We start from the raw sequence: 24,481 nt of genomic DNA on the forward strand, positions 1-24,481 counted from the left end.
ACTAGCATCCTGGGGACCATGGTTATGCTTATTTATATATGTGTTTATAAACATAATTGTAATACATAATTTGGGGGGTTGAACACATGGGCATGGGTGTTCTATCTATATGCTATATATGTGCAAAATATATATAAATATATATAATATTATGGTGCTACCTTATGTGGTATTTTATTTATATATAAAAAAGAAATATTTTTGCCATATTTTTTTTAACAGATTTAAAACAACATGGAACCCAGAAACCAAACAGCTGTTTCAGGATTCCTCCTCCTGGGACTGACAGACGACCCAGCCCTGCAGCCGCTCGTCTTCAGCCTGTTCCTGTCCATCTACCTGGTCACCGTCCTGGGGAACCTGCTCATCGTCCTGGCCGTCGGCTCCGACTCCCACCTGCACAGCCCCATGTACTTCTTCCTCTGCAACCTGTCCTTGAATGACATCTGTCTGAGCACAACCATGATCCCAAAGATGCTGGTGAGCATCCAGACGCAGGACCAGAGCATCTCCTACGCGGGCTGCCTCGCTCAGGCCTGCTGTGTCGTATTTTTTGCAGTCTTGGAAAGTTTCCTCCTTGCGGTGATGGCCTATGACCGCTACGTGGCCATCTGCCACCCCCTGCGGTACACGGTCCTCATGAGCCCCCGCCTCTGCCTCCTGCTGGCGCTGTTCGCTCTGTTCATGGGCATGGCAGAAGCCCTGCTGCACATCCTCGTGGCGCTGCAGCTGTCCTTCTGCGCACACCGGGAGATCCCCCACTCCTTCTGCGAGCTTGCGCAGGTCCTCAAGCTCACCTGCTCCGATACCCTCCTTGGTAATGTCCTGATATACGTAACATCTTTTATAAGTGGCGGTGTTCCTGTCGCTGGAATTATTTTCTCTTATGTTCGCATCGTGTCCTCTGTCTTGAGGATACCATCATCGAAAGGGAAACAGAAAGCCTTTTCCACCTGTGGGTCCCACCTGTCTGTGGTCACCTTGTTCTATGGGGACAGGTTTCTGGGTGTACCTTATCTCTGTAGTGACTGACTCGCCCAGGAAGATGGCGGTGGCCTCGGTGATGTACACTGTGGTCCCTCAGATGCTGAACCCCTTCATCTACAGCCTGAGGAATAGGGACATGAAGGGCGCCCTGAGGAGGCTCATCAGTGGTTCAGAGTCTCTCTTATGACAGGTCCTTTGCTTTGGGGTTGGCGACAGGATTCTGCATGATCCAGAATGCCGTAGAGTTCTATCTCTGCAGTCTTAGATGAGCGAGCATGGGGCCAGGTGCATTTCATCTGGCCTCCAAACCTGACATTAATTCTTTCTGCTCTGTGAGGTCCGACTCCTGCCTTCAGTTCTCAACACCATCTTACTCCCTGGATTCACAGAAGCAGACCCCGAAGGAGGACTCAGAGTCTTAGCAAATCTTACTGCGGTTTAATCTAAGAAATCGTTTTGTTGGAGGGGAGCCATCTGGGAAAAGGTCTAAGGACCTACGGTCATAGGTAGAGAACACTTTCTTTGTCTTTGCACAGTTATGAGTACATGGTAACTAAACACATTGTACTTGGATTTCAAACTTGACTTTGGGTTCTGTGCAGTTGTTTTACTGAATATTTTGGATCAGGGATTAAGCTCCTGGACATGCTATCTCAGAGCTCTATCTCCAGCCTTTTTCCCCCTTATTTTGATATAGTGTCTCCATAAGTTCCCGCAGATCTCACTGCGTTTCTTAGGCTGGTTTGTATTCCGTGATCCTTCTGCCTCAGCCTCCCAAGTACTTGAGTTACAGATGTGCACCGCCATGCTCCCCTTGTGCATTTTATCAACGTTTAATAGATGATTTTGAAAGGCCCCATTTAAAAGAAAAATCACAAGCCCTAGCAGCCAGCTAATAGTTAAAGCAGGCAGCTAATAGTTAAATAGAAAAATATATATTAATGCAGCTTGCAGCTTAAGAAGCATAGCTTAAAAATGAAAAATATGCAATAAGCCCACCCTGTTCCAGGAACGTACCTAGCATCTTATCTATACTGACTGGGTCAGCGCGCCCTGTGCCGGGGACCTGCTGACTAAACTTGGTATCTTATCTAACACTTGACTAACAAAACATACTTTTTCAAATGATTCAATGATTCTGTAATGTTCTGTAAATGCATGTAATCGGGCCCAAACCCCCCCTAACTGGTGGTCTTTTCCCTATAAATACCCTCAATTTCAGTTGCTCGGGGCCGAACTCCTATACGAGTCGGCCCCAGTGCACTGGCTCCTTAATAAATCCTTATCTTTTGCTCATTACATCAAGGACGTAGTCTCTCGTGGTTCTTGGCGTCGCTTATCCCGAGGTTGATTGAGGGTCTCCCCTCTGCGGGGGTCTTACAATTTCAGTCTCTAACTTTATTGCATCTCTAACTCTCGTTGCGGGTTATATTTTAGAAACATTGTGTGGATGAATGAGACTTAGGAGGAGACAGTAGAAGATGGACAGAGATTTACACAAACTCTTAAGATTAGACCAGATTACTGATTAATTGTGTAATTAGCTGATAATCGTCAAGAATACAAATAGCAATTAATGCTAGGTTAAAACTGTGGAAAAAGAATGCTTATATACCGTTGGTGGGAGAGTATATTAATACAAGCACTCTGGAGAGAAGTATGGAGATTCCTCACACGATTAGAAATGGTTCCACATATGACCCAGCCACTCCAACCCTCAGTATTGTTTCAAAAGAATTAGAATCACAGTACTCTAGTGATACAGGTATACACGTGTTTGTAGCAGCACAATTCACAAAAGCCAAATTATGAACTGGGCGTGGTGGTGCACACTTGTGATCCCAGCATTCGGGAGGCAGAGACAAGGAGGATCGTGGTTTGCAGACAGCCTCAGCTACTCGGTGAGTCCCTTTCCAACACAGTGAGACCCTGTCTCAAAATAAAGACTAAAAAAATAGGGCTGGGCGTGTAGCTTGACGGTACAATGACCCTGGGTTTCATCCCCAATACTACAAAAAATTAATTATGGAATCAGTCTAGGTTTCCATCAACAAATGAATGTGTAAAGAAAATGTGATCGGTCTATACAATCAAACGTACTCAGCTGCAAAGAAAAGCAAAATTATATCACCCTCAGGACAGTGGAGGAGCTGGGGGGCATCGTGCTGAGCGAGGTCAGGCAGACTCAGAAAGCCGAGGGTCCTGCATTCTCTTTCAAATCGGAAGCCCCTGCAGATCTGTCCACATATGGGACTGCCATGCTGTCTGGACAGGGAGTCGGCTCTGTGCGTCCATCCTCTGCGCTCCAAGCAGCATGCTGCTGTCGGGGAGCGCGCTGGCACTGTTGAGGGCTCCAGCTCCTGCGTGGAGACCCACAGAGCCACTGTCGGTGTGTTGGCTGCCGTCTCAGACTCTGTGCTGCAAACTTCCTCACGCTGCTGGGGCCAGACGCTCCTGGCACAGCCGGCCGAGCTCTCCTCAGCACTGCTGGGGGAACACAGATCATCATCCGGCCATGCCTGTTGTCAGAGGGCGCACCGTGGTCACCTCACTCCAGCCCCTGCGCATCATGCCTGTCTGAGGCACTAGAGTGTGGTCACTCTGGTCTCCAGGGAGAGTGAGTCGCTTTCCTTTTTTTTTTTTTTTTAATACTTTAATGGTACATTGTAACTGTACATCATCTTGGGTTCAGCATGAAAGGAGCACACATCCACACAGCCGCAGGTGCATTCCCCTCCGGATCTCACGACACTCGTGCCCTCTCCCCGTTCATAATATTGAAATTGGCATTGGTGGCTTCGCAAATGTACAGAGGGTTGTTTGAGCCGATTCCTTCATCAGGCCTCCTTTCCCTTCACATCTCCCTCCCCAGGTCCCCCTCCACTACTCCACCAGTCTCTTTCCTCAATTATTTCAGTTCTGTTTTCCAGTTTTTCTCTGGCTCCTGCATAGGAGAGAGAACACGTGACTCTTTGCTTTCAAAGACTGGCCCACCTTACTTAGAATAGCATTCTCCAGTTTAGTCCGTTTTCCTGTGAATGACACCATTTTGTTCTTCTTTATGGCTGAGTAAAACTCCATGGTTGTATTTGCACTGCAGTTTCCTAAACCATTCATCTGCTCACAGACCCAGGTTGCTTCCATACCTTAGCTCCTGTAAGGTGTGCTGCTGTAAGCAAAAACACACACACGGCACTGTCATGGCAGGACTTCAGTTCCTTTGGGAAGTTACCTAGCAGAGTCTACATCCAGTCTTCTGGGGAAACTTCAGGCTGATTTTCACAGCGGAGGTACTAGTCTTCAGTCCCACCAACAGCGTGAAAGACCCTGTCTCCCCCAAACCTTGCTGGCATTTGTTATTGTTTGTGTTCTTGATAATTGTCACTTCAACTAGTGTTAGATTTTTCAGCGTGGTTTTGCATTTCCCTGACTTCTCATGATCTTGAACTTTTTTTCTTATTTGCTGACGCATGATGAGTGCACATCACAGGACTGTGGAGAATGATGGGGACATACATGGACACCGCAGCTATGGTGCGTTTCCCTCCAGAACCCTCTCCGCTATTTCCCCTCCCCACAGATAATATTTACATGGAGGCAGATGATCTCATATATAAACAAATCACTCTCTGGATCGATTCCATCATCAGGTCTCCTCTCTCTCTCCCCCGTCCCCCAAGTCCCCCTCAAGTATTCCACTGCAGTCCCCCTCCTTTCCGTGGAGCCATCTTTGTTGCAGTTTGTCTCTGGCTTCCACATATGAACGAAAACATAAGACCCTCACTTTCCACGACTGACCAGTGTCATTAGCATAATATTCTTGAATTCCACTCATTCTCCTGCAAATGACATAACTGAATTCTTTTACGGCTAAATAAAACTCCATTAGATATGCATACATGCATGTGTATATCTGTATTATTACATATCATAATTTTATTATCCACTCATCTATTGTCAGACACCTATGCTGGTTCTGTAGTTTGAATTTTGTGAAGTTTGCTTCCATAAGCATGGAAAAACACATGTATTCCTATAGCAATCTGACTTCAATTCCTTTAGGAAGACCCCAAGAGAGAGGTTGCTGAGTCATATGGCTCGATGCCCAGTCTAAGGAACCTTGATGTAAATCTCCACACTTACTCACCATTTGTATGAAGCATACCAAACTTTACTCTTAAGAGCCAAAGAAGCTCCAGAGAGATAGCACTATGTGGGCTAGCTTAAACAGAAGCCAAAAATGGATAATAAACGGGCACGCCAAGTTAAGTTGGTTTTTTTTTTTTGCGGGTCTAGGGATGGAACTCAAGGGCATTTGAACTCTAAGCTACACCTCCTGCCCTATGTTTTACTTTTTATTTTGAAACCGGGTCTCACTGAGTTGCAGAGGGCCTCACTAAGTAGCTGAGACTGTCCACAAACCGCGATCCTCCCGTCTCAGCCTCTCAAATGCTGGGATTACAGGCGTGCACCACCACTCTCAGCTTCCAAGTCAAGTTTTTAGAAGAAAGCTCGAATATAAATTCAACCCATGTAATTTTTGGAGATAATTGATTCACCAAATCACCAGATGCACAATGTGTGTGTGTGTGTGTGTGTGTGTGTGTGTGTGTGTGTGTGTTTCTGTGGATAGAACTCAGTGGCAGTCTACCTCCAAGCTATACTCCCAGCCCTTTTTATTTTTTGTTTTGGAAACCAGGACTGGCGAGGTTGCTGAGAGACTCCTACGTTGCCAAGGCTGGTCGCAATCCTGCGATCCTCCCGTCTCAGCCTCTCAAGTATCAGGATGTCAGGCGTGTGCCTCCGCCTCTGGCAGATCCTCAAATCTTATGTCAAAGCACAAAAGAATGAGAAAAGAGGGTGACATCATGTCTTCAAAGACCACAATACTTCCCCGTTCCAGATCCCGAGCAAACAATCTTATTGAAATGCCTGGGAAGAAGTTAAAAGTATGATTATCAAAAAGCTTAATGAGAGTCAAGAGAATAAAGACACTTAACATTTTTAGAAATGCATGCTATGAATCAGAGATTCAGCAAAGAGAGATCTCGAAAAAGAGTCAAGAGAAAATGAAGAACTCAGTAAGCCAAATGAAAACTATAGTTGAGAGCCTTGGCAACCAACCAAGTGCAAAGAAAAATATCTGGATTGAGGACAAACACTGAAATATCTCAATGTGACATGAATGGATAAAATAAAAATACTGTATTATTATTATTAATTATTATTTTATTTTGGACTATAAAGAGAGGAAGATAAAAGAAGGCATAATCAATGAAATAATAAGTACAAACTTTCCTAATCATGGGAAAGATATTAACACACTCCTAAAGAATACATATATATGTATACACACACATAAAATGAACAATTGCTATTCCAATTTCAAGAAGAAATATGAATTAGTATTTATTTATTTATTTTGGTGGTACTGGGGGTGGAACCCAGGGGCTTTCTACCTCCGGGCTACACTCCCAGACCTATTTTATATTTTATTTGGAAACAGGTTCTCACTAAGTTGCTGAGAGCCTCACTAAGCAGCTGAGGCTGGCTTCGAACCTGTGCGATCCTCCTGTCTCAGCCTCCCAAGCGGGGGGATTACAGGCATGCGCCACCACGCCCAGCTTGACTTACTTTTTAAATGAGTATGCAGCTAAGTGGAAATACACCGATACATGTGATCAAAGAGAAAACTAAAGGACAATATATGAAAGAACTACCAAATTCACAGTAAGAGAAATGTGAGTCAGTGCAATGTGTTTGCTCGTTCACTGGATTCTCAGCGTGAAGTCAACATGTAGGGGTGACGGGAGGACACCAGAAGTATCTAGTGGCAAGGTCAACTGGTTTGATCATCTAGAAAAACACTTTGGAAATACCCAAAGGTAAAACAAAAACAAAAACAAAAACACTCTGTGATAGCCAGAACTTATATCCTAGGTATAAAAGTACTTTTGAAAAAATTTTCAGAGAACATGAAAAAGAATGGTTAAGAAAATATATTATAGTAACGGAAAAATAGCTCCCAAGACTTCATCGACATCGCAAGTGCTTCCTGTTTTTAAGGTCGTCAAACTTCACATGCAATTCAGAGCGCTGCAAGTAAGTGAATAACGGCCAATTCTAGCAGCATTATTTATTTTGCATCTTGAATGTGAGACTAAAAAAATATAGGAAATTCCCACTTGCTAAATTTGACCTTTATCAAGGCCAAATGGAAGCACTATAATAAATAGACCTGGATATCTCCAGGGATGATAAAGATGAATTAAAGTCCCGTGAAAATTAATAGTTTAGGAGAAAAATGGTCAAATACTGGCCACTCAAAACGGGTCGTATTAACCCCAGTTCTCCCTGTGTGTATTCTGTGTCTTATGCCTTTCTTACAAAGAAATGTGTTATTACATTTAGGATCCACTGAGATAACCTAATAAAATCTCTTCCTCTCCAAGTCAATCTTCCCAAACAAGTGGCACCGAACTGTTTACCGCTTATCATAATCACTGCTGGGGGACAAAATCTGGACACATTTTGAAGACTACCTTTTTTTTTTTTTTTTTGCGATACTGAGGATGGAACCCAGGGGCATTCTACCTCCAAGCTACACCCCCAGCCCTATTATTTATTCTATATTTTTTGTTTTTTGTGGTACTGGGGTTCCTGGAAGCCCTTCTACCTCTGGGCTACACTCCCAGACCTATTTTTACATTTTTTTTTGGAAACAGGATCTCCTAAGCCAGCGTGCGCGGCTGGCTTCGAACCTGCGCGATCCTCCTGTCTCCGCCTCCCAAGCGCGGGGATTACAAGCGTGCGCCACCACGCCCGGCTATTTTATACTTTATTTGGAAACAGGGTCTCACTGAGTTGCAAAGGCCTCACTAAGGAGCTGAGGCTGTCCTCGAACCGCCATCCTCCTGTCTCAGCCTCCCAAATGCTGGCATTATAAGCTTGCGTCATCACGCCTGGCCCCATATTTATTTTTAAAATATACTTTTATCGGTGCATTATAATCATACAGCACCGTGAGGTTCAAAGTGATACAAAGAAGCACGCACGCACACTTGGTGAGATTCCTCTGGATCCCACGCTGCTCCCTCCAGGACGTTAGTGAGATGAGCGGTGATGTCTGGCTATGTGGACACAGCACTGGTCAAACGGTTTCTTCATCGTGTCTCCTCTTTTCCTCCCTCTTCCCCCTCATCTCCTTTCCACTATTTTATTGGTCTCTCTCCTCATTTAACTGAAGTCCTTGTTATTTCTTATTCTCTATCTCCCACATGTGAGAGAAAAGATACAAACCTTGACTTTTTGAGCCTGGCTGATCTCTGCATAACATCCTCTAATTCCATCCGTTTTCCTGCAATTGACATAATCTTGCCCATTATGACCGAGTAAAACTCAGTGTGTATAGACCACATTTCCATTATCCATTTGTCTGTTGACGGACACATAGGTTGGCTCCATAATTTGGCTATTGTGAATTGCACTGCAAGGAGTTCTGGCTGACGAGGAATTCTGTCGCATAGTTTTACTCTTGAAATCCAAGTCCAAGACAAATGACATGTCACAGAAGAGACGCTGTCCTGCCGAGGAGTCTCCTCAGGGCGCCCTTCATGTCTCTGTTCCTCAGGCTGTAGATGAAGGGGTTCAGCATCTGAGGGACCACAGAGTACATCACGGAGGCCACTGCGGTACTTCTTTGTGAGTCAGTCATTGACGAGCTGATGTACACCCCAAAAACCGTCCCATAGAACAAGGAGACAACAGAGAGGTGGGACCCACAGGTGGAAAAGGCTTTCTGCTTTCCTCCCGATGATGCCGTTCTCAGGACAGAGGACACGATGTGGACATAAGAGAAGATGATTCCGGCGAAAGGAACTCCGGCAAATATCCCAGCCGTAACATACACCAGGACGTGATTGACCAGAGTGTCAGAGCAGGCCAGCTCGGTGACCCGATCAAGTTCACAGAAGAAGTGAGGGATCTCCTGTCGTGTGCAGAAGGACAGCCTCAGCAGCATCAGACTGTGCAGGAGGGCGTCCACGGTGCTGATGAAGAACGAGAACAGGACCAGCAGGACGCAGAGGCGGGGGTTCATGATGACCGTGTACCTCAGCGGGTGGCAGATGGCCACAAAGCGGTCATAAGCCATACTTGCGAGGAGGAAGTTTTCCACACCAGCAAAAACCAAGACAAAACAGACCTGGGCGAGGCAGCCTGCGTAGGAGATGCTCTGGTCCTGCGTCTGGATGCTCACCAGCATTTGGGGGATGGTGGTGCTGCTGATACAGACGTCCACAAAGGACAGGTTGCAGAGGAAGAAGTACATGGGGGTGTGCAGGTGGGAGTCAGAGCTGACGGCCAGGACGATGAGCAGGTTCCCCAGGACGGTGACTAGGTAGATGGACAGGAACAGGCTGAAGACGAGCGGCTGCAGCGCTGGGTCGTCTGTCAGTCCCAGGAGAAGAAACTCTGAGATAGCTGATTTATTTCCAGTTTCCATTGTTGACTACTATGATGGGAAAGATAGGGAGAAAACAATAAAATAGAGAAACAGCACCAGCAACATCAATTTGGAAGGTGTTAAAAAACAAAATCTTGCGGAGTGTGGTGGTGCACACCTTTAGTAATCTAGGGAGACGCTTCTTCATGGGGCAGGACTGGGGAGAGAGGAAGCCACAAGCCTGCTCTTTGCCAGTCCCTGAGGGCTCAATGTCCAGAGCACCTTGTTAGAAAGGAAAGTGGCTGTCAAGGTGCTTGTCTAACAAGGTGCTCTGGACATTGAGCCCTCATTACAAACTTAGCTAAGATGTTATGAAATAAATATACTCAGAGGCATCTCTTAATAAGCGTCATTATTTCTAAAACATTAATTTGTGTTTTTTGTAATTTGCATAGAAGAATTTTTCTTAGTGCTGACCATATGAAACACATATACCTTTACTCTTTGAGTTTCACAGATACCTCTTATAACTGCATTGCAATACATTCAAATTTTATTTTTATTCTCATTAGGAAGCTGTGACTGAAGTTTTGGCTCAAACCCGGTTATGATGGTGCATGCTCATAGTCCCAGCATTTGGGAGGCTGAAGAGAGGAGGATTGCAGTTCGCAGCCAGCCTCAGGTACTTAGTGAGGCCCTGTCTCAAAATAAAGAATTAAAAAAAAAACTAGGGCTGGGTTGGGAGCCATTAAGGCCTTCCCTAGATTGGTGTCTCTGACTCAGCTGACTGTCCTTCACCCAGAGTCAACAAGGTTTGGGGTTATGGAAAGTTCAAAGAGGTCTGAGAGAGGATCAGGTGGTGATGACACGAGGGTACTGATAGGCCTATCTGTAACGATGTGTTTTGTATTGGTCTGTATTGTATTCTGGTGGTGGTAGCACGAGAATGTTGATTGACTTGTAGCTGTGTATAAATACCTCTGGAAAAACAAAGTCGGCATCGGCGGAATAAAGACGAGATTGACCCAGAAGCTGCGTTGGCCAGGAGTGTTCGCGTGATAGAGAATACTGACCCAGGCATAGTCGTCGACCCATAGGAAATATTGACTCACAAACAGGGTCGACCAGTAGAGATAGTAGGCTGGCGGCTCCCCCACGTTAGGGTTAAAAACTCTTCATCCTCACACCTCACTTCAGAACCCTTACTCTTGCTGGCTGGCTCCGGCAGGTGGTGGCCCGTACAGGGAAATTCTGAAACAGGGTGCCATGAAGGGCACCGGTGAATAAAAAAAGAGCGCGCTCAAAAGATTTTTGGTAACAGTGAAACGTGGGAATTTTGTAATATATAATCGGTCACTAAAGTAAAGCTTTGAGCAAAAGAAACTAAGCTGGCAAATGAAGAAACTAAGGTAGAAAGTGAAGAAACTAAGATAGAAAATGAAGAAACTAAGGTAGAAAGTGAAGAAAGAAACTAGGATAGAAAATGAAGAAACTAAGGTAGAAAGTGAAGAAAGAAACTAGGATAGAAAATGAAGGCGCCTAACGTGTAAATAGTAATATACAATAGGTTAGAAGATTAGTTCCTAACATAAGAGTTGTAAAAATCCAATGGGTCAGAAAGTACACAATGGGTCAAAAAATAAGTTTTTTGTTTTTTGCATATATGTTAGAAGGCATGCTTTGTGTTAAGCTTCCTAAGGAAGAATCTGCTGCTCAGTACTATAGAGATGAGTTTTCTTTAATTTCACCACTTCAAGCAGCTATAAATCGCACTGCAAAAAATGGAGAAGATACTAGGGGATTCAGAGTTTTCCCTGATACTGAAGACCCTGATGGTTAAGGAAGTGTTATTAGATTTCTTAGATGCCGACAAAACTGGGTCGAGAAGGTGTTATTACAGGACATAGACCCTTTCTTTTCAAATAATCCAGTTACTGAAAATCCTGACAGTCAAGGAGGTGTTATTAGAGGACACAGGCCTTTTCCTTTCAAACAATTAAAAGAATTAAAAACGGCTTGTGCTCAACATGGACCAACAGCACCTGTTACTCAGGCCATGTTAGACTCTCTCTCCATGGATGCTTTGTGTCCTGATTGGAAGCAGATACCCGAGCCTGTTTATCAGGGGTGATTATTTTATTGTGGAAGTCTGAATTTGCAGAGCGATGCCAATCCACAGCAGATTTGAACATAGCTCAGGGAATACCCATAAACTTTGATATGCTAGCAGGAGAAGGACAGTTTAGGGAGACCGCTCAGCAATTGGAATTTAGTCTAGCTTCTTATGCTCAGACCGATGCTGCTGCGCGTCGAGCATGGAACAAGTTGCCCTCTTCAGGAAAACAAACAGAAGATCTTTCAAAAATAAGACAAGGACCAGACGAGCCATATCAGGAGTTTGTAGCCAGGTTATTACAAACTGCTAGTCGATTGATAGGCGACAGTGAAGCAGGGCTGTTGCTTGTAAAGCAGTTAGCCTTTGAGAATGCTAATGCTGTTTGTCAAGCTGCCTTACGCCCTTTTAGAAAGAAAGGAGACCTGTCTGATTATATTCGGCTGTGTTCCCATATAGGACCTGCATATACACAGGGACTAGCTATGGTTACAGCATTGCAAGGGAAAACTGTACAAGAAATCCTTTTCCAACAATATAAATCGGGACCTAAGAATAATATGGTTAAAAGCTATGGGTATAGACAAAATGGTCATCTAGTTAACTGTCCACAGAGGCAGAGTGCTGATAATAGACGAGAGCCAGGCTTATGCCCTCGATGTAGAAGAGGGAAGCATTGGGCTAAGGAATGTAAATCGAGGACTGATGAGCAAGGGAATCAGCTCCTGTCGGGAAACGGATGGAGGGGCCCGCCTCAGGGCCCGCAGCAACAGTGTTATGGGCACTTCAGACAGCTGAACCACAGCGGACAACTCTCAACAAAATAAACCATTCAGGACTTACTCAGAGCAACCCCAGGCAGCGCAGGATTGGACCTCTGTGCCTCCACCTAGACAGTATTAACTCCGAAAATGGGAATGCAAGCCCTTCCTACTGGTGTTTATGGTCCGTTACCTAAAGGGACAGTAGGATTGTTGTTAGGATGGAGTAGTGTCACAATGAAGGGAATTATAGTGTACATTCCAGATCCTCCCATACTTTATCCAGCTATTTAGGAGCAGCTATATACCCCTGGCCCTTTTAATAGATAAGTTTTTATATTTCAAAATAGAGTCTTTCTAAGTTTCTGAGGCTGGCCTCAAACCTGTGATCTTCCTGTCTCAGTCTCCCAAGTACTGGGATTATGAGCATGTACCACCACACTTGGCTGAAAAGTGACTTTCATGCAGAAGTGTCCAGACAGCCAGCAGATTTGGTCAGATCTCAAATATCATAACGGGAATGGGGTGTATACAACAGACTTTTACACAACCATAAAAAGAAAAAAAATGTCATTTTCAGGGAAAATGGATGGAACTCGAGAATATTATGCTGAGATCAAGAGTCTTAGAAGGTCAAGAGTCTTATGTTTACTTTCATACATGATAACTATTGAGAAAATAGAAAACAAAGCCTCAGGTAAATCAAGAGAGAGATCAGTAGGATAATAAAAGAAGATTGGAACACAAACATGAGGAGGCTTTAAAGGAGGAATGAGGAAGAAATCAGATCAAATAAAGCTATGTCCATATATGAAGGTAGCACCACCAATCTAACTAGCATGTATGGGGAAGGGGAAGGGAGTGGGGTGGGATTTGGAGGGAAATATACCAGGTAATCTATATAATTACAGAGCACCAGTAAAATCACATTAAAAATAAAGCTATTATAGCCAGGTGTGGTGGTGCATGCTTGCAATCTCAGCATTAGGGAGGCTGAGACAGGAGGATCATGGTTCATGGCCAGAATCATCTACTTAGCAGAGTCCTTTGCAACTCAGTGACACCCTGTATCAAAATAAAAAATAAAAAATAGGGCTGGGAGTGTAGCTTGTAGGTGGAATGCCCCTGGGTTTCATACCCAGTACCAAAAAAAAAGGTATTATAAAAATCACAAAAGGAAAAATGAAAAAAAGCAGAAACCAGAAGATATACTCTAAAATTAATGCATTTGTATATAAAAAGCACGCTTTGTTTATATATAAGCAAAATGATAAAAATGTTGATACATATATACATATACATTTGTATGAGTTTCATTTGATGATGATGATTTGATACTGAATATTTAACCCAGGGTTTTTTTTTTTTATCTGTGAGCTAAACTTCTAGATTTCTAATTTTTAAAATCTCGCTAAGTTATCACGTGCTGGTCTTGAACTTGTGATCCTCCTCCCTCTGACCTCCATGACTTATCCATTTGACACCCCAGTATTTACTCAAATAACATGAAAATGAGTGAATATAACATAAGCAGGGCTGCACAAAAATGTCCATAGCAGTTTCCTTTGTAGCAGCCCCATACTGAAGACCACCCAGCTCTACGTCTACACAGGATCAGGCCAAGAAAATCAGGTGACGTAGAGACAGTGACGTTTAGCCCAGCAGAAGTGGTAGACACAGCAGAAGTGATGAATCTCAAAACAAGTATGATCATTTAAGACTAATGTGAAAAGGATTGACCAAGGGACAAAGGAGATGAGGCATAGTTCAGTGGTAGAGCACTTGCCTAAGGTGTGGAGGGCCCTGAGTTTGATTGCCCAGTATGGCAGAAGAGAGGAAAAGAAGAAGAAAAGATGGAAGAAGATTTCCATAGATGATGGATTATTATTATTGATTTCAGTAATACATTCTCAGATACATCAATCCATATGTAGATAGAGATATCTCTATTATCTCTGTGCACGTGGGAAAATGTATAAAATTGTGTGGTTTAAGTACAGCTGGTTAGCAACAACAAAACTGCTGTTTTCATTTGCTTATAGAATATATTAGTGATAGTTGAAAACAATGTGCATAAGTACAATTGTTTCTTACATTATTTATAGAACAAACTCTCAGGTCTGGGTTTTTAGCGTGATTCTGTTATTACACGTATTTATGCAGAAAATGTATCTATCTACCCATAAATCCGCAGACTTAAATGTGGTATGTTTCTGACACTATTATTAGAATAGGGTTTTCTAAGCCGGGTATGGTTGGCGCACACTTGTTAATCCTAGTACTTGGAAGGCTGAGAAAGGAGGATCGCAGTTTGCGGACAGCCTCAGCTACTTAGTGAGGCCCTTTGCAACTTAGTGAGACCCTGTTTCAAAACAAGAAATTAAAAAATAGGGCAGGGGGTGTAGCTCAAAGGTAGAAAGCCCCTGGGTTCTGTCTTCAGTACTGCAAAAAAAATATATATATATATATATATATATATATATATATATATATATGGTTTTTCTTCAATCTCTATAAAAGGAAGAATAGAATTCAATAACAAACAGGATGTCTTGAGCTGTTCTAGGTGCCTAAGATGGATGTGAGATAAAACAGGTAGGAGGGAGAAGAAGGCCCCCGCAGCCTCTCTCGGGGAGGGACTCAGCCACAGGAAGGTCTCCATCACTCAGTCTTGCTCCCTGAGGACTCCAGCTGCCCTGCAACCACAGGAGAGGCGAGAGTCTGACTAATGAGGAGCTCTGGATATTACTGCCCCAACGGTCCCAGAGATGGCATGCAGCCCGCTCAAAAGCCTGCCCAGGTGAGTCTGCAGCTCACCTGAGCTCACCTGAGCTGGCTTTGGGGTGTTGTCCTGCAAGGGCAGCAGGTGCAGCGCTGTCTGGATCCGTGTGTGCAGAGCGTTCATCCTTCTCCTTCACGTTCAAGAAAAGGTGGATGTCTCTCCTCGCTGCCGGCCCCTGGGTCATCTGCAGTCTGCTGTCTCTGGTTCCACGGGGACAGGCCTGTGCCTGTCTGTTTAATCTGGACAGCTGTGAGGGCAGGGCACACCCGGCAGCCATGTATTATTTCTATGCCATTTTGCCGAGATGGCATAGCGTGAAAATGGAGCTGGGCAGTCCTGGTGCCGAAGAGTAGAAGGGAGGATTAGTAACATTCACTTCCTGTCATACAGATGCTACATTTTTCTAAAATTGGGGATGTTGTGTTTCAATATCTGCCCCATCGCTTGTATTTCCCATCAGTGTCTCTTCAACAACATGAAATCAAAAAACCAGACAGGTGCGGTGGAATTCCTCCTGCTGGGTCTCTCAGAGGATCCCGAACTGCAGCCCATCCTCTTTGGGCTGTTTCTGACTGTGTACCTGGTCACACTGTTTGGAAACTTACTCATTATTATGGCCATCGTTTCTGACCCCCACCTGCATAGCCCCATGTACTTCTTCCTGTCCAACCTGTCCTTCACTGACATCTGCTTCAGCTCTACTATGGTCCCCAAGATGCTGGTGAACATCCAGACACACAACAGAGCCATCAGTTACGCAGGCTGCCTCTCCCAGGTCTGCTTTGGAATCGGTTTTGCGGGTCTGGAGAACTTCCTCCTCGCAGCCATGGCTTACGATCGTTATGCGGCCATCTGCCACCCACTTCGGTACGCGGTCATCATGAACCCCCAGCTGTGCGTCCTGCTGGTCCTACTGTCCTTGTCCCTCAGCACCGCGAATGCTCTGCTCCACAGTCTGATGGTGCTGCCGCTCTCCTTCTGCACAGACACGGAAGTCCCCAATTTCTTCTGTGAGCTAGTCCAGGTCCTCAAGCTCGCCTGCTCCGACACCCACATCAATAACATCTTGGTTTATGTAGTGACTAATACGTTAGGTGGCGTTCCTCTCCTTGGTATTATTTTCTCTTACACTAAAATTATCTCCTCTACTCTAAGGATGGCGTCAGCTGGGAAAAAGTACAAAGCCTTGTCTACCTGTAGGTCTCACCTGTTGGTTGTCTCCTTGTTCTACGGGACGGGTTTTGGGGTGTACATTAGCTCTGCATTTACTCATTTATCCAGGGACACCGCAGTGGCCTCGGTGATGTACACTGTGGTCCCTCCAATGCTGAACCCTTTTATCTACAGCCTGAGGAACAGGGACATGAAGGGAGCTTTGAGGAGACTCATCAGAACACCTTCTGCATGATGGTGTCATCTGCTGCACTCTCTGGCTTTGTTTTGCTTAGAAGGATCAGGTTATGAGACTTTACTTGCTAGAAACAAGAGTGATCCATTAGGAAGAAAAACAGATTATAGGAACAAGTACAGAAATAAAGATAGACCATTGCACCACAGCATACCCAGTGCAGTGTGAAGACTCACCGATCGGGTGACATCATCTGGCATCTTGGGCTGGGAAGTCACTGCAGACAGCCGACCAGAGTCTGGATTGCAAAGATTCCAAGCAAAGCATGCGTTCTCCTCGAGGGTGAGACTTCAGAGCCTGCAGTGCTCAGGGAGTTCTTAAGTAAGGCACCTGGACCCTGTCGGCCTCAGGGGTGCATACTGTACATGGACAGCTTGAGCTGTGAGAGGCGTGTTTATTCCATGTTCTCCAGGAAGTGGCCAGCATCCCTGAGTAAAGGGAACATGGCCTCCCCTAAGAGGTCACAATGCTAAATGCTCTCAGATTGGTATGGCAGTGGAATGTCCAGTCTACCCTGGCACCAAGACACAGGGCCTCCTGTTTTCTGAGCTTGTTGATGCATGTGCTTTTTGGTACCTAGGGTTGGACAACAGCACTGCAACAATTCAGCTACACTGAATGAGGCAAAGCGTGGCCTCTGCCACCACCATGTTCTCAGGTAACTATGTCTAGAGCCTCGTCTGGTGAAGGGTGTTTTCCAGCACGGGGATTTCTAAAGATTTATGAGATCTTTACAAGCTTGATTTGTTGGTCAGCTTCCCCAGAGGCAGTACATAAGCACATAATATTTTTAACTGGATATTGAACCCAGTGGTGTTCTACCTCCAAGCTACACTCTTAGTCTTTTATCGTTTTAATTTTGAAACACGGCCACAATAAGTGGCTGTGAATCTTGTTGTGTTGCTGAGGCTGTCTTTAAGCGTGCAATTCTCCTGTCTCGGCCTCCCAAGAACTGGGATTACAACAACTGGGTGCCGCTGTGCCCAGCAAGCAAAGGATTTTTGCTATCGTGATGAGGGGATTTCTCGGGAGAATGTTAATGTCAGCAGGATGATAGGGTGAAGAAAGAAGCTAAAAAGTTCACTAGAGCTAGAGATCTCCTGTCTCCCACAGACCATATACAGTGCCTTTTATAACTTCCCCAAATCATTACCCTCGTAGGCCCTGTTCCGTGGGCCCATGACATTCTGAACTTTGTCACCAAGGCCATAATAATCTGTTCTAACAGGCTTCTGTTAAGCTGAGCTGAGTCCAGAGCACCCTGTTAATCAGCACACGCTGACGTCAGCTGGGATGGGCTTGGTGGTTAATACAGGAGCTGTTTGCATAGCATCAACAGAGTGTAGTGAGCTCCGCGTTCATGACCTTGGACCAACTATTGCATAATTTCACGTTATTATGGGATGTGTGGGGACAGCTATAGCTCTAATCAGATAAAACACTACTACGAGAACTGGACCCAACAATGAAGCTATCATCCTAAGTCCACATGCAGGTGATGGACACAATGGAATTGTACTCAGCCATGAAGAACAAAATCACATCATTTGCAGGGAAATGGATGGAACTGGAGAATGTGTGCAAAGTGAGATTAGTCATCTACAAGAAGTGAAGGGTCAGATTTTTCCTTCGTATTCTGAATCTAGGGAGAAATTGAGACATGGGAGACACTCCAGAAAAAGAAGGAGCATCCTTAGTGGAGTGAAGGAAGGGACCTAACTAAGAGAACACCTTAGTAATCAGTGTAACAGCAGGAAGGAGATGGGCACCTGGTAGAGCGTTAGATCACCAGGGTAATAGAAATGCTTAGAGGGTCTTGTGGAACATGTGGGATATCTAATTGTAAGGTGAATTAATTCCTCCATTTCGAAAGTTCCTTTGGAACTAGAAAAATGTGAATGCCCCTTCTCGTATAGCCAACAGTTTCATCCTGACTGTAAACTATCTTTTATTTTGTGCAGATGACACAGAAGAGGACACTGAGGCAGCTTTATGATAATATCAAAGAATAGATACCAAACTTTCATCAGTATCAAAGTTATTCTCTAAATTTAATGTTATCACGAAAATCATAATCATGTAGAGCATTAAAAATAATGAATAATTGCTATGCCCAAGATCAAGATCAATTCTGAGGCACAAGGATGGGAATAGACAGCAAGGATACATGGAATGCTTGAGGAAGGAAGGGGAATCAGTTGCTATTCACATAATCAACAAGGACCCAGAGAAGGAAATATGGCCCCCATGGCCTTGAATGCCAGAAAATTATTGACATGATTTGTATCACTGTACCTGAAAATACAGAAACAATACAATCACATTAAAAACCCAATTTCTTTTTTTATAAATCACCATCTAACATCCTGTATATATATCTGCCTTCAGTGAAACATTAAAATACAGGATTTACAAGGTAGAAATTGTTGTTTATTTTTATATACTTTTTTGGAGGGTGGGGCACTGGGGATTGAACCCAGGGGTGTCCTACCTCTGAGCCACAGCCCCAGTCCATCTTATTTTTTATTTTGAAGAAAAGTCTTGCTAAGTTGCTGAATTGCTAAGTTGTGAAGACCTGCGTTCCTCCTATCTCAGCCTCCCAACTGTTGGGATAGCATGGCCCTCCACCGTGTCTATCTATGTATATACTTCTCTTGGTGACCTGCCATTGTAAATTGATGGCAGCAAGGTGCAGAGTCATCCAGAGTCACACCAACAACATGCACACGGGTCTTAGCATGTTTCCCATCAGGTCCCACCCTGCTGCCCGCCCCTCCCCTACATAACAATGAGACTGGTGGTGATACTTTCAGTCGTCAAGAAGTCAATTTTTCTCAAACACGTGTGCATAGACGTGCATTAGGGCAGGGTTTTCATCAGGCACCGCACCGTGCTAGGTGGCTTCCAGACAGGAGTCACATACTATACATCGGCACTGCAAAGGTCATCCTCAGACTGTGTTCTTCCACCTGCGACCCATGGGCCCGCCTCTCTGCTGAAGCCCAGTCTCTGAGGATGCGACTGAGGGAACTATGTTTCAGCAGGTTCTCTGGGGAATTCGAACACGCAGCCAAGTCCCTGTACCATTCGATGTTCTGTCTAGAATACTCACGGTAATTCCACCTGCCGCCCAAACATTGGCCGGGGTCCAAATTCTGAACTGTGACGAGTGCAAGATGTTTTCTGATTGACATCTTGGAAAGGACACATTTCTATTGAAACTAGACCAAGAAAGACACACTCAGGTTTTTGTCTCTTTGTCTTACAATCTCAGGCTCAGTCCATGTGAGGCCGGGGACTGTGGATCCCAGGGTATGGTGGTGGGTGGCAGAAAGAGGATGAGCACATGGGCTGTGTTCCTTACATCATGGAGGCTGAAAGTGAGGGGGGGGTGGGAGAGGGAGAGAGAAAGAAAGAAAGAGAAAGAGAAAGAAAGAAAAGAGGATATAATCTCCACGGCCACATCCTCATGGACCACTTCCTCCAGTCACACCTGGGTACCACCCGGGTAAATCTATTACAGTGGACTCACCGCTCCACACATTAATAAGTGAGCTCTTTAGGGGACATTTTATGTCTCACTATAACAATAGGTCTGATATCTGCAACCAATCCAGGCATCCAGAGACCATAAGAAGAGCCAACCATAAGATCAAGGCCAGTCTCAATATCATGTGTGGGGAAGGGGTGAGAGCCAGGGAGAGCTCACCTAGTGCTGTGTGCGTGTATGTCCCCATCACTCTGGACTTCATTAGAATGTACGATTACAAAACGATGGAGCTGCCTTGTGCCTGAAGGAATAATCCCACGCTGCCACACCTGGATGTACAACTTCCAAACTCAAGTTTATTCAAGTTGGTCACCACAATTTTTGAACAAACTTGAGTTTGAGTTGTTACAATAAACAGCCCAGTCATGCCAAAGATGGCGCCTCTCCGGCTTCTCTTCCGGATTGTGCTGGTTACCTCATAGCTTGCCAAAGGGGCCACGGGATGCCCAACAATCAGTCCCCTGATAACACACCCACTGGGGTATGAGCCACCCAATCAGTAAACGCCCCGTACTTTGTGCGATCTTCCGCTGTGAGCAGAAGCTCCCTCCTCCCAGCTGCCTGATATAAAAGGGAGCTGGGCTGTCTTAATAAAGCTTTTGCTTGCTTGCTTATCTCTGACGGCTGGTCTTGGGTCTTTCCTGCGCCGACCCCCCTTCATTGGTCCCGAAGACCCCGACCCCCTTCATGAGTGGCAAGTGTTTTTCCTTATCTGAGATGGAGCCAGATTCATGAATGAAATTCCAATGTCTCATAATGGTGTCAAATGTCAAAAAGAAAATGTAGATGGATTTTTGTGGGCAAGAAGGTCGAGTGCAGCAGGTGCTGTTGGTGTGGTGCAGGCTAACCACTTGCTAACCTCTCTGAGCCCACACCCAGCTGCAGTTGGACTGACTTGTAGTCTTGCAGATTGGCTCCCTTCTCTGGATAACAACCTCAGCTCCACAGCAGACTTTCAAGACAGTCTGTTATCATGGTTCCAGTGCTGCATTCATGACATCATGAGGTTAATCCACAGGGCTTCGGGTGGGAGTCATTATAGGACGCTACACACAGCACTGTACCTGGCTTGAAGCTAAGGCCAGCCCCTTAGCTACTGTGAAAACTTTTATTCACACTTTTCTCTTTTATGAAATTTAAAACTTAGGCATTCTTTACTTTCTGGAACTTCCTTTGCTGTCACATTTTTATTGGTTCATTGCAATTACACATCATAATGAGGTTTATGATGGGGTTGAGTCATAAAAACATACACGGCACTTGGTGTGTTGCCCCCCAAGTCCCGCCTTCATCCCTCTTCTTCCCTGTTCATAATATTAAAATGGTTATTGATAACTTTATAACTGAACATAGAATTATTTGAATGATTTTCTTTGTCAAGTCTTCTCTTTCACCTCTCCACCTCCCTCCCGAAATTTCCTTCTACTATTTTGCTAGCATCCCTCCTTACTTATATAAAGCCCCTTTGTTTCCATATTTCTTTCGAGCGTCCATACATATGACCCTTCACTTTCCAGATGGGCTGATCTCATGCAGCACCATATTTTCCACTTACACCCATTTTCCTAAAAATCTCATAATTTTGTTCTTCACGGCTGGTTAAGTTCCATCGTGTACATGTCTCATACCTTCCTTTGACCTATCATCGATCACTAACATTCTCCTGAGAAATTGCCCCTCAACCAACATAGCAAAACTCCTTTGCTAGCTGGGCACAGTGGCCTATGCCTATAATCCCCGTAGTTGGGAGGAATGAGACAGGAGGGTTGCAGGCTTGAGGCCAGCCTGAGTAATTTAGCTAGACTCTCAGCAATTTAAGGAGACTCTGTTTCAAAATGAAAAATGAAAATGGCTGGAGATGTAGCTCAGAGGTAGAATGCCCCTGGGTTCAATCACCAGGACCAGGGGGGGAAAAATCATTTGCTTATGTTCTGTTTCTTAGGAGAACAACCAAGAAATCATGATCAGAAAGGGAACATGGATTTTTAAAAATCCAATGCTAGAGGAGACCAAAGCCAGCTTTCCAAACCTAAGTCCAAATGCCCTTAGTCATTATGGTTGCTAATCCTTGTGGTGTACAGATGTGGAGGAAGAAGAGGCCACCTTTGGCTCCCCCAGTGTTCTTTGACTTTGACTCACTCTAGAAGATCAAGCACACATCAAATGACCAATCACATGAAGAGAGATGTTCTGACGAGCTTCCTCAGGGCAGCCTTCATGTCCCGGTTCCTCAGGCTGTAGATAAAGGGGTTCAACATCTGAGGGACCACAGTGTACATCACTGAAGCCACCGCTGTCTTCCTGGTGGATTCGGTCACCGCGGAGCTGATGTACACCCCAAAAGCTGTCCCGTAGAACAAAGAGACAACAGAGAGGTGAGACCCGCAGGTGGAAAAGGCTTTGTACTTTCCGCCAGCTGATGAGGTCCTTAGAACAGAGGAGACAATCTGAATGTAAGAGAAAAAAATCCCAATGAGAGGAATCCCACCTAACAGACTAGTCACTACATACATCAGGATGTTATTGACAAGGGTATCAGAACAGGCCAGCTTGATGACCTGATCAAGTTCACAGAAGAAGTTGGGGAGGTCCAGGTCTGCGCAGAAGGACAGCTGCAGCGCCATCAGACCATGGAGCAGGGCATCCATGAGGCTAATGGTCACCGAAAACAGAGTCAGCAGAATACACCTGTGGGGGTTCATGATGACCATGTACCAAAGTGGGTGGCAGATGGCCACGTAACGGTCGTAAGCCATGGCTGCGAGGAGGAAGTTTTCCAGGCCTGCAAAAGCCAGGACAGAGCAGAGCTGGGAGAGGCAGCCTGAGTAGCTGATGGCTTTGCTGTGTGTCTGGACATTCACCAGCATCTTGGGGACCGTGGTGGAGATGAAGCAGATGTCAGTGAAGGACAGGTTGGACAGGAAGAAGTACATGGGGGTGTGGAGGCGGGGGTCAGAGCCGACGGCCAGGATGATGAGAAGGTTCCCCAGGACGGTGACCAGGTACATGGTCAGGAAGAGTCCAGAGAGGACGGGCTGCAGCTCCGGATCCTCTGAGAGGCCCAGGAGATGGAATTCTACTGCACCTGTTTGGTTTTCTAACTGCATGTTGTTGAAGAAGCTGATAAGAAAAATAAATCTGATGGAAGAAATAATGGGTATGCAAGGAACTCTTTTTTTAAAGTCACATCTAGTTTACTTTGTGAAGAGAATATCATCTTGTTTGTTTTCTCTCTCCCTCTTTCTCCCTCATCTCCTCTCTCTCATTTTTCTTTTCCTCCTCTACTATACTACTTGATTGTCCCGATATATTTCCAAATACCTCATCTTCTCCCAATAAATAGGAATATAACAGAAAATGATAAATGGCCTTTCTTTCTCTGAAAACATTCCTAAAACCTAAAACCAGCCAGCAAACCCCAAACAAGCTGATTAAATATAAGTCACTACAAGTAGCCTCAATGAGGATTCCGGTTAGACATCCCTGCATCTCAGTCTGTCTTCGGTGCTGGGTTGGTAAAAAAAAAGAGAGTGTTTTCAACTGTGTGAGAAGTTTCAGTCTTCTTGTTTGTATAATGGTAGTTGTTACAAAGCTTTTTGGGCAACTGATGCACCATTGATAAAAGTATTTAATTAAAACATTATTTGATCTGATAAAAGCTAAATGAATGATGTGGGCGTGTGTGCCTCTACCATCTTGTACTTCATTAAGATATATGACTACAATGCACCAATCAAAAATAAAAAATATATTATTTTAAAATTTAAGCCAGGCATGGTAGCACACACCTGTATTCCAAGTTCTTAAGAGACGGAAACAGGAGGAGTGCAGGTTGGAGACCAGTCTTAGCAACTTGGCAGGATCTTGTTAAAAATAGCTGGGAATATATCTCAGAGGCACAGTGCCTCTGTTTTCAATCCCTAGTACCAAAGAGAAGCTTTTGATCCCATAAAATTTAAAACATATATACAGTTAGAAAGCTATGAGCTATGAATCCAAGTACCCATGATCTCACTTCAACAACTATCAAAGCCTCGAGAGTCCCGTTTCATTTCTACATCCCCAGCCTTCACTACGCTACTGGATTCATGTGAAGCATGTTCTAGACATCATGTTATTTCTTCTGCAAATAAATTAATAATAAAATGGACTCTTTTTAAAAATAAACGTCACATCAATATCACAACTGAAAACAAATATCAATTCTTCAATGTGAGAAAACATGTCCTGGGGATATGCCTAGGATGGCTAATGAGAAGACCACGGCTTCAAGAATGGCGCCTTACCTATGGGACACTCCTGAGATTTCTAGTGTGAATCGCCTCAGCTGCGGAAGTGACCAGACCGCCTGGAAGGGAAGTGATGGGGGAGATAAAACGTAAGAAGATAAGAGAGAGAACATGTTTAGTTGGGTAGCTGCCAATTTCAGGGGAGAGA

The 24,481-nt window shown here is 44.6% G+C and overlaps 4 protein-coding genes across 4 annotated transcripts; 2 read left to right on the forward strand and 2 right to left on the reverse strand.

Moving 5' to 3' along the window:
* Positions 1-234: 234 nt before the first annotated feature.
* On the forward strand, positions 235-1,174 carry LOC308276382 (olfactory receptor 7G2-like; the record flags this gene model as incomplete). Its single annotated transcript, XM_080715116.1, is given in 2 exon segments — positions 235-990; positions 992-1,174. Coding segments are annotated over 2 exon segments (939 nt in total).
* Positions 1,175-8,551: 7,377 nt separating this feature from the next.
* Positions 8,552-9,490, reverse strand: LOC308276376 (olfactory receptor 7G2-like; the record flags this gene model as incomplete). The annotated part of the gene is made up of 1 exon (XM_080715110.1): positions 8,552-9,490. One exon carries the CDS (start codon positions 9,488-9,490, stop codon positions 8,552-8,554), a length of 939 nt encoding a protein of 312 aa, XP_080571236.1.
* A 6,071-nt stretch (positions 9,491-15,561) lies between these two features.
* LOC308276657 (olfactory receptor 7G2-like) lies at positions 15,562-16,494 on the forward strand (the record flags this gene model as incomplete). The annotated part of the gene is made up of 1 exon (XM_080715482.1): positions 15,562-16,494. One exon carries the CDS (start codon positions 15,562-15,564, stop codon positions 16,492-16,494), a length of 933 nt encoding a protein of 310 aa, XP_080571608.1.
* A 5,721-nt stretch (positions 16,495-22,215) lies between these two features.
* LOC308276658 (olfactory receptor 7G2-like) lies at positions 22,216-23,151 on the reverse strand (the record flags this gene model as incomplete). The annotated part of the gene is made up of 1 exon (XM_080715483.1): positions 22,216-23,151. One exon carries the CDS (start codon positions 23,149-23,151, stop codon positions 22,216-22,218), a length of 936 nt encoding a protein of 311 aa, XP_080571609.1.
* Between the last annotated feature and the right edge of the window lie 1,330 nt (positions 23,152-24,481).

Source organism: Muscardinus avellanarius, assembly GCF_963383645.1.
Source record: "Muscardinus avellanarius genome assembly, chromosome: 18".
Taxonomy (NCBI): domain Eukaryota; kingdom Metazoa; phylum Chordata; class Mammalia; order Rodentia; family Gliridae; genus Muscardinus; species Muscardinus avellanarius.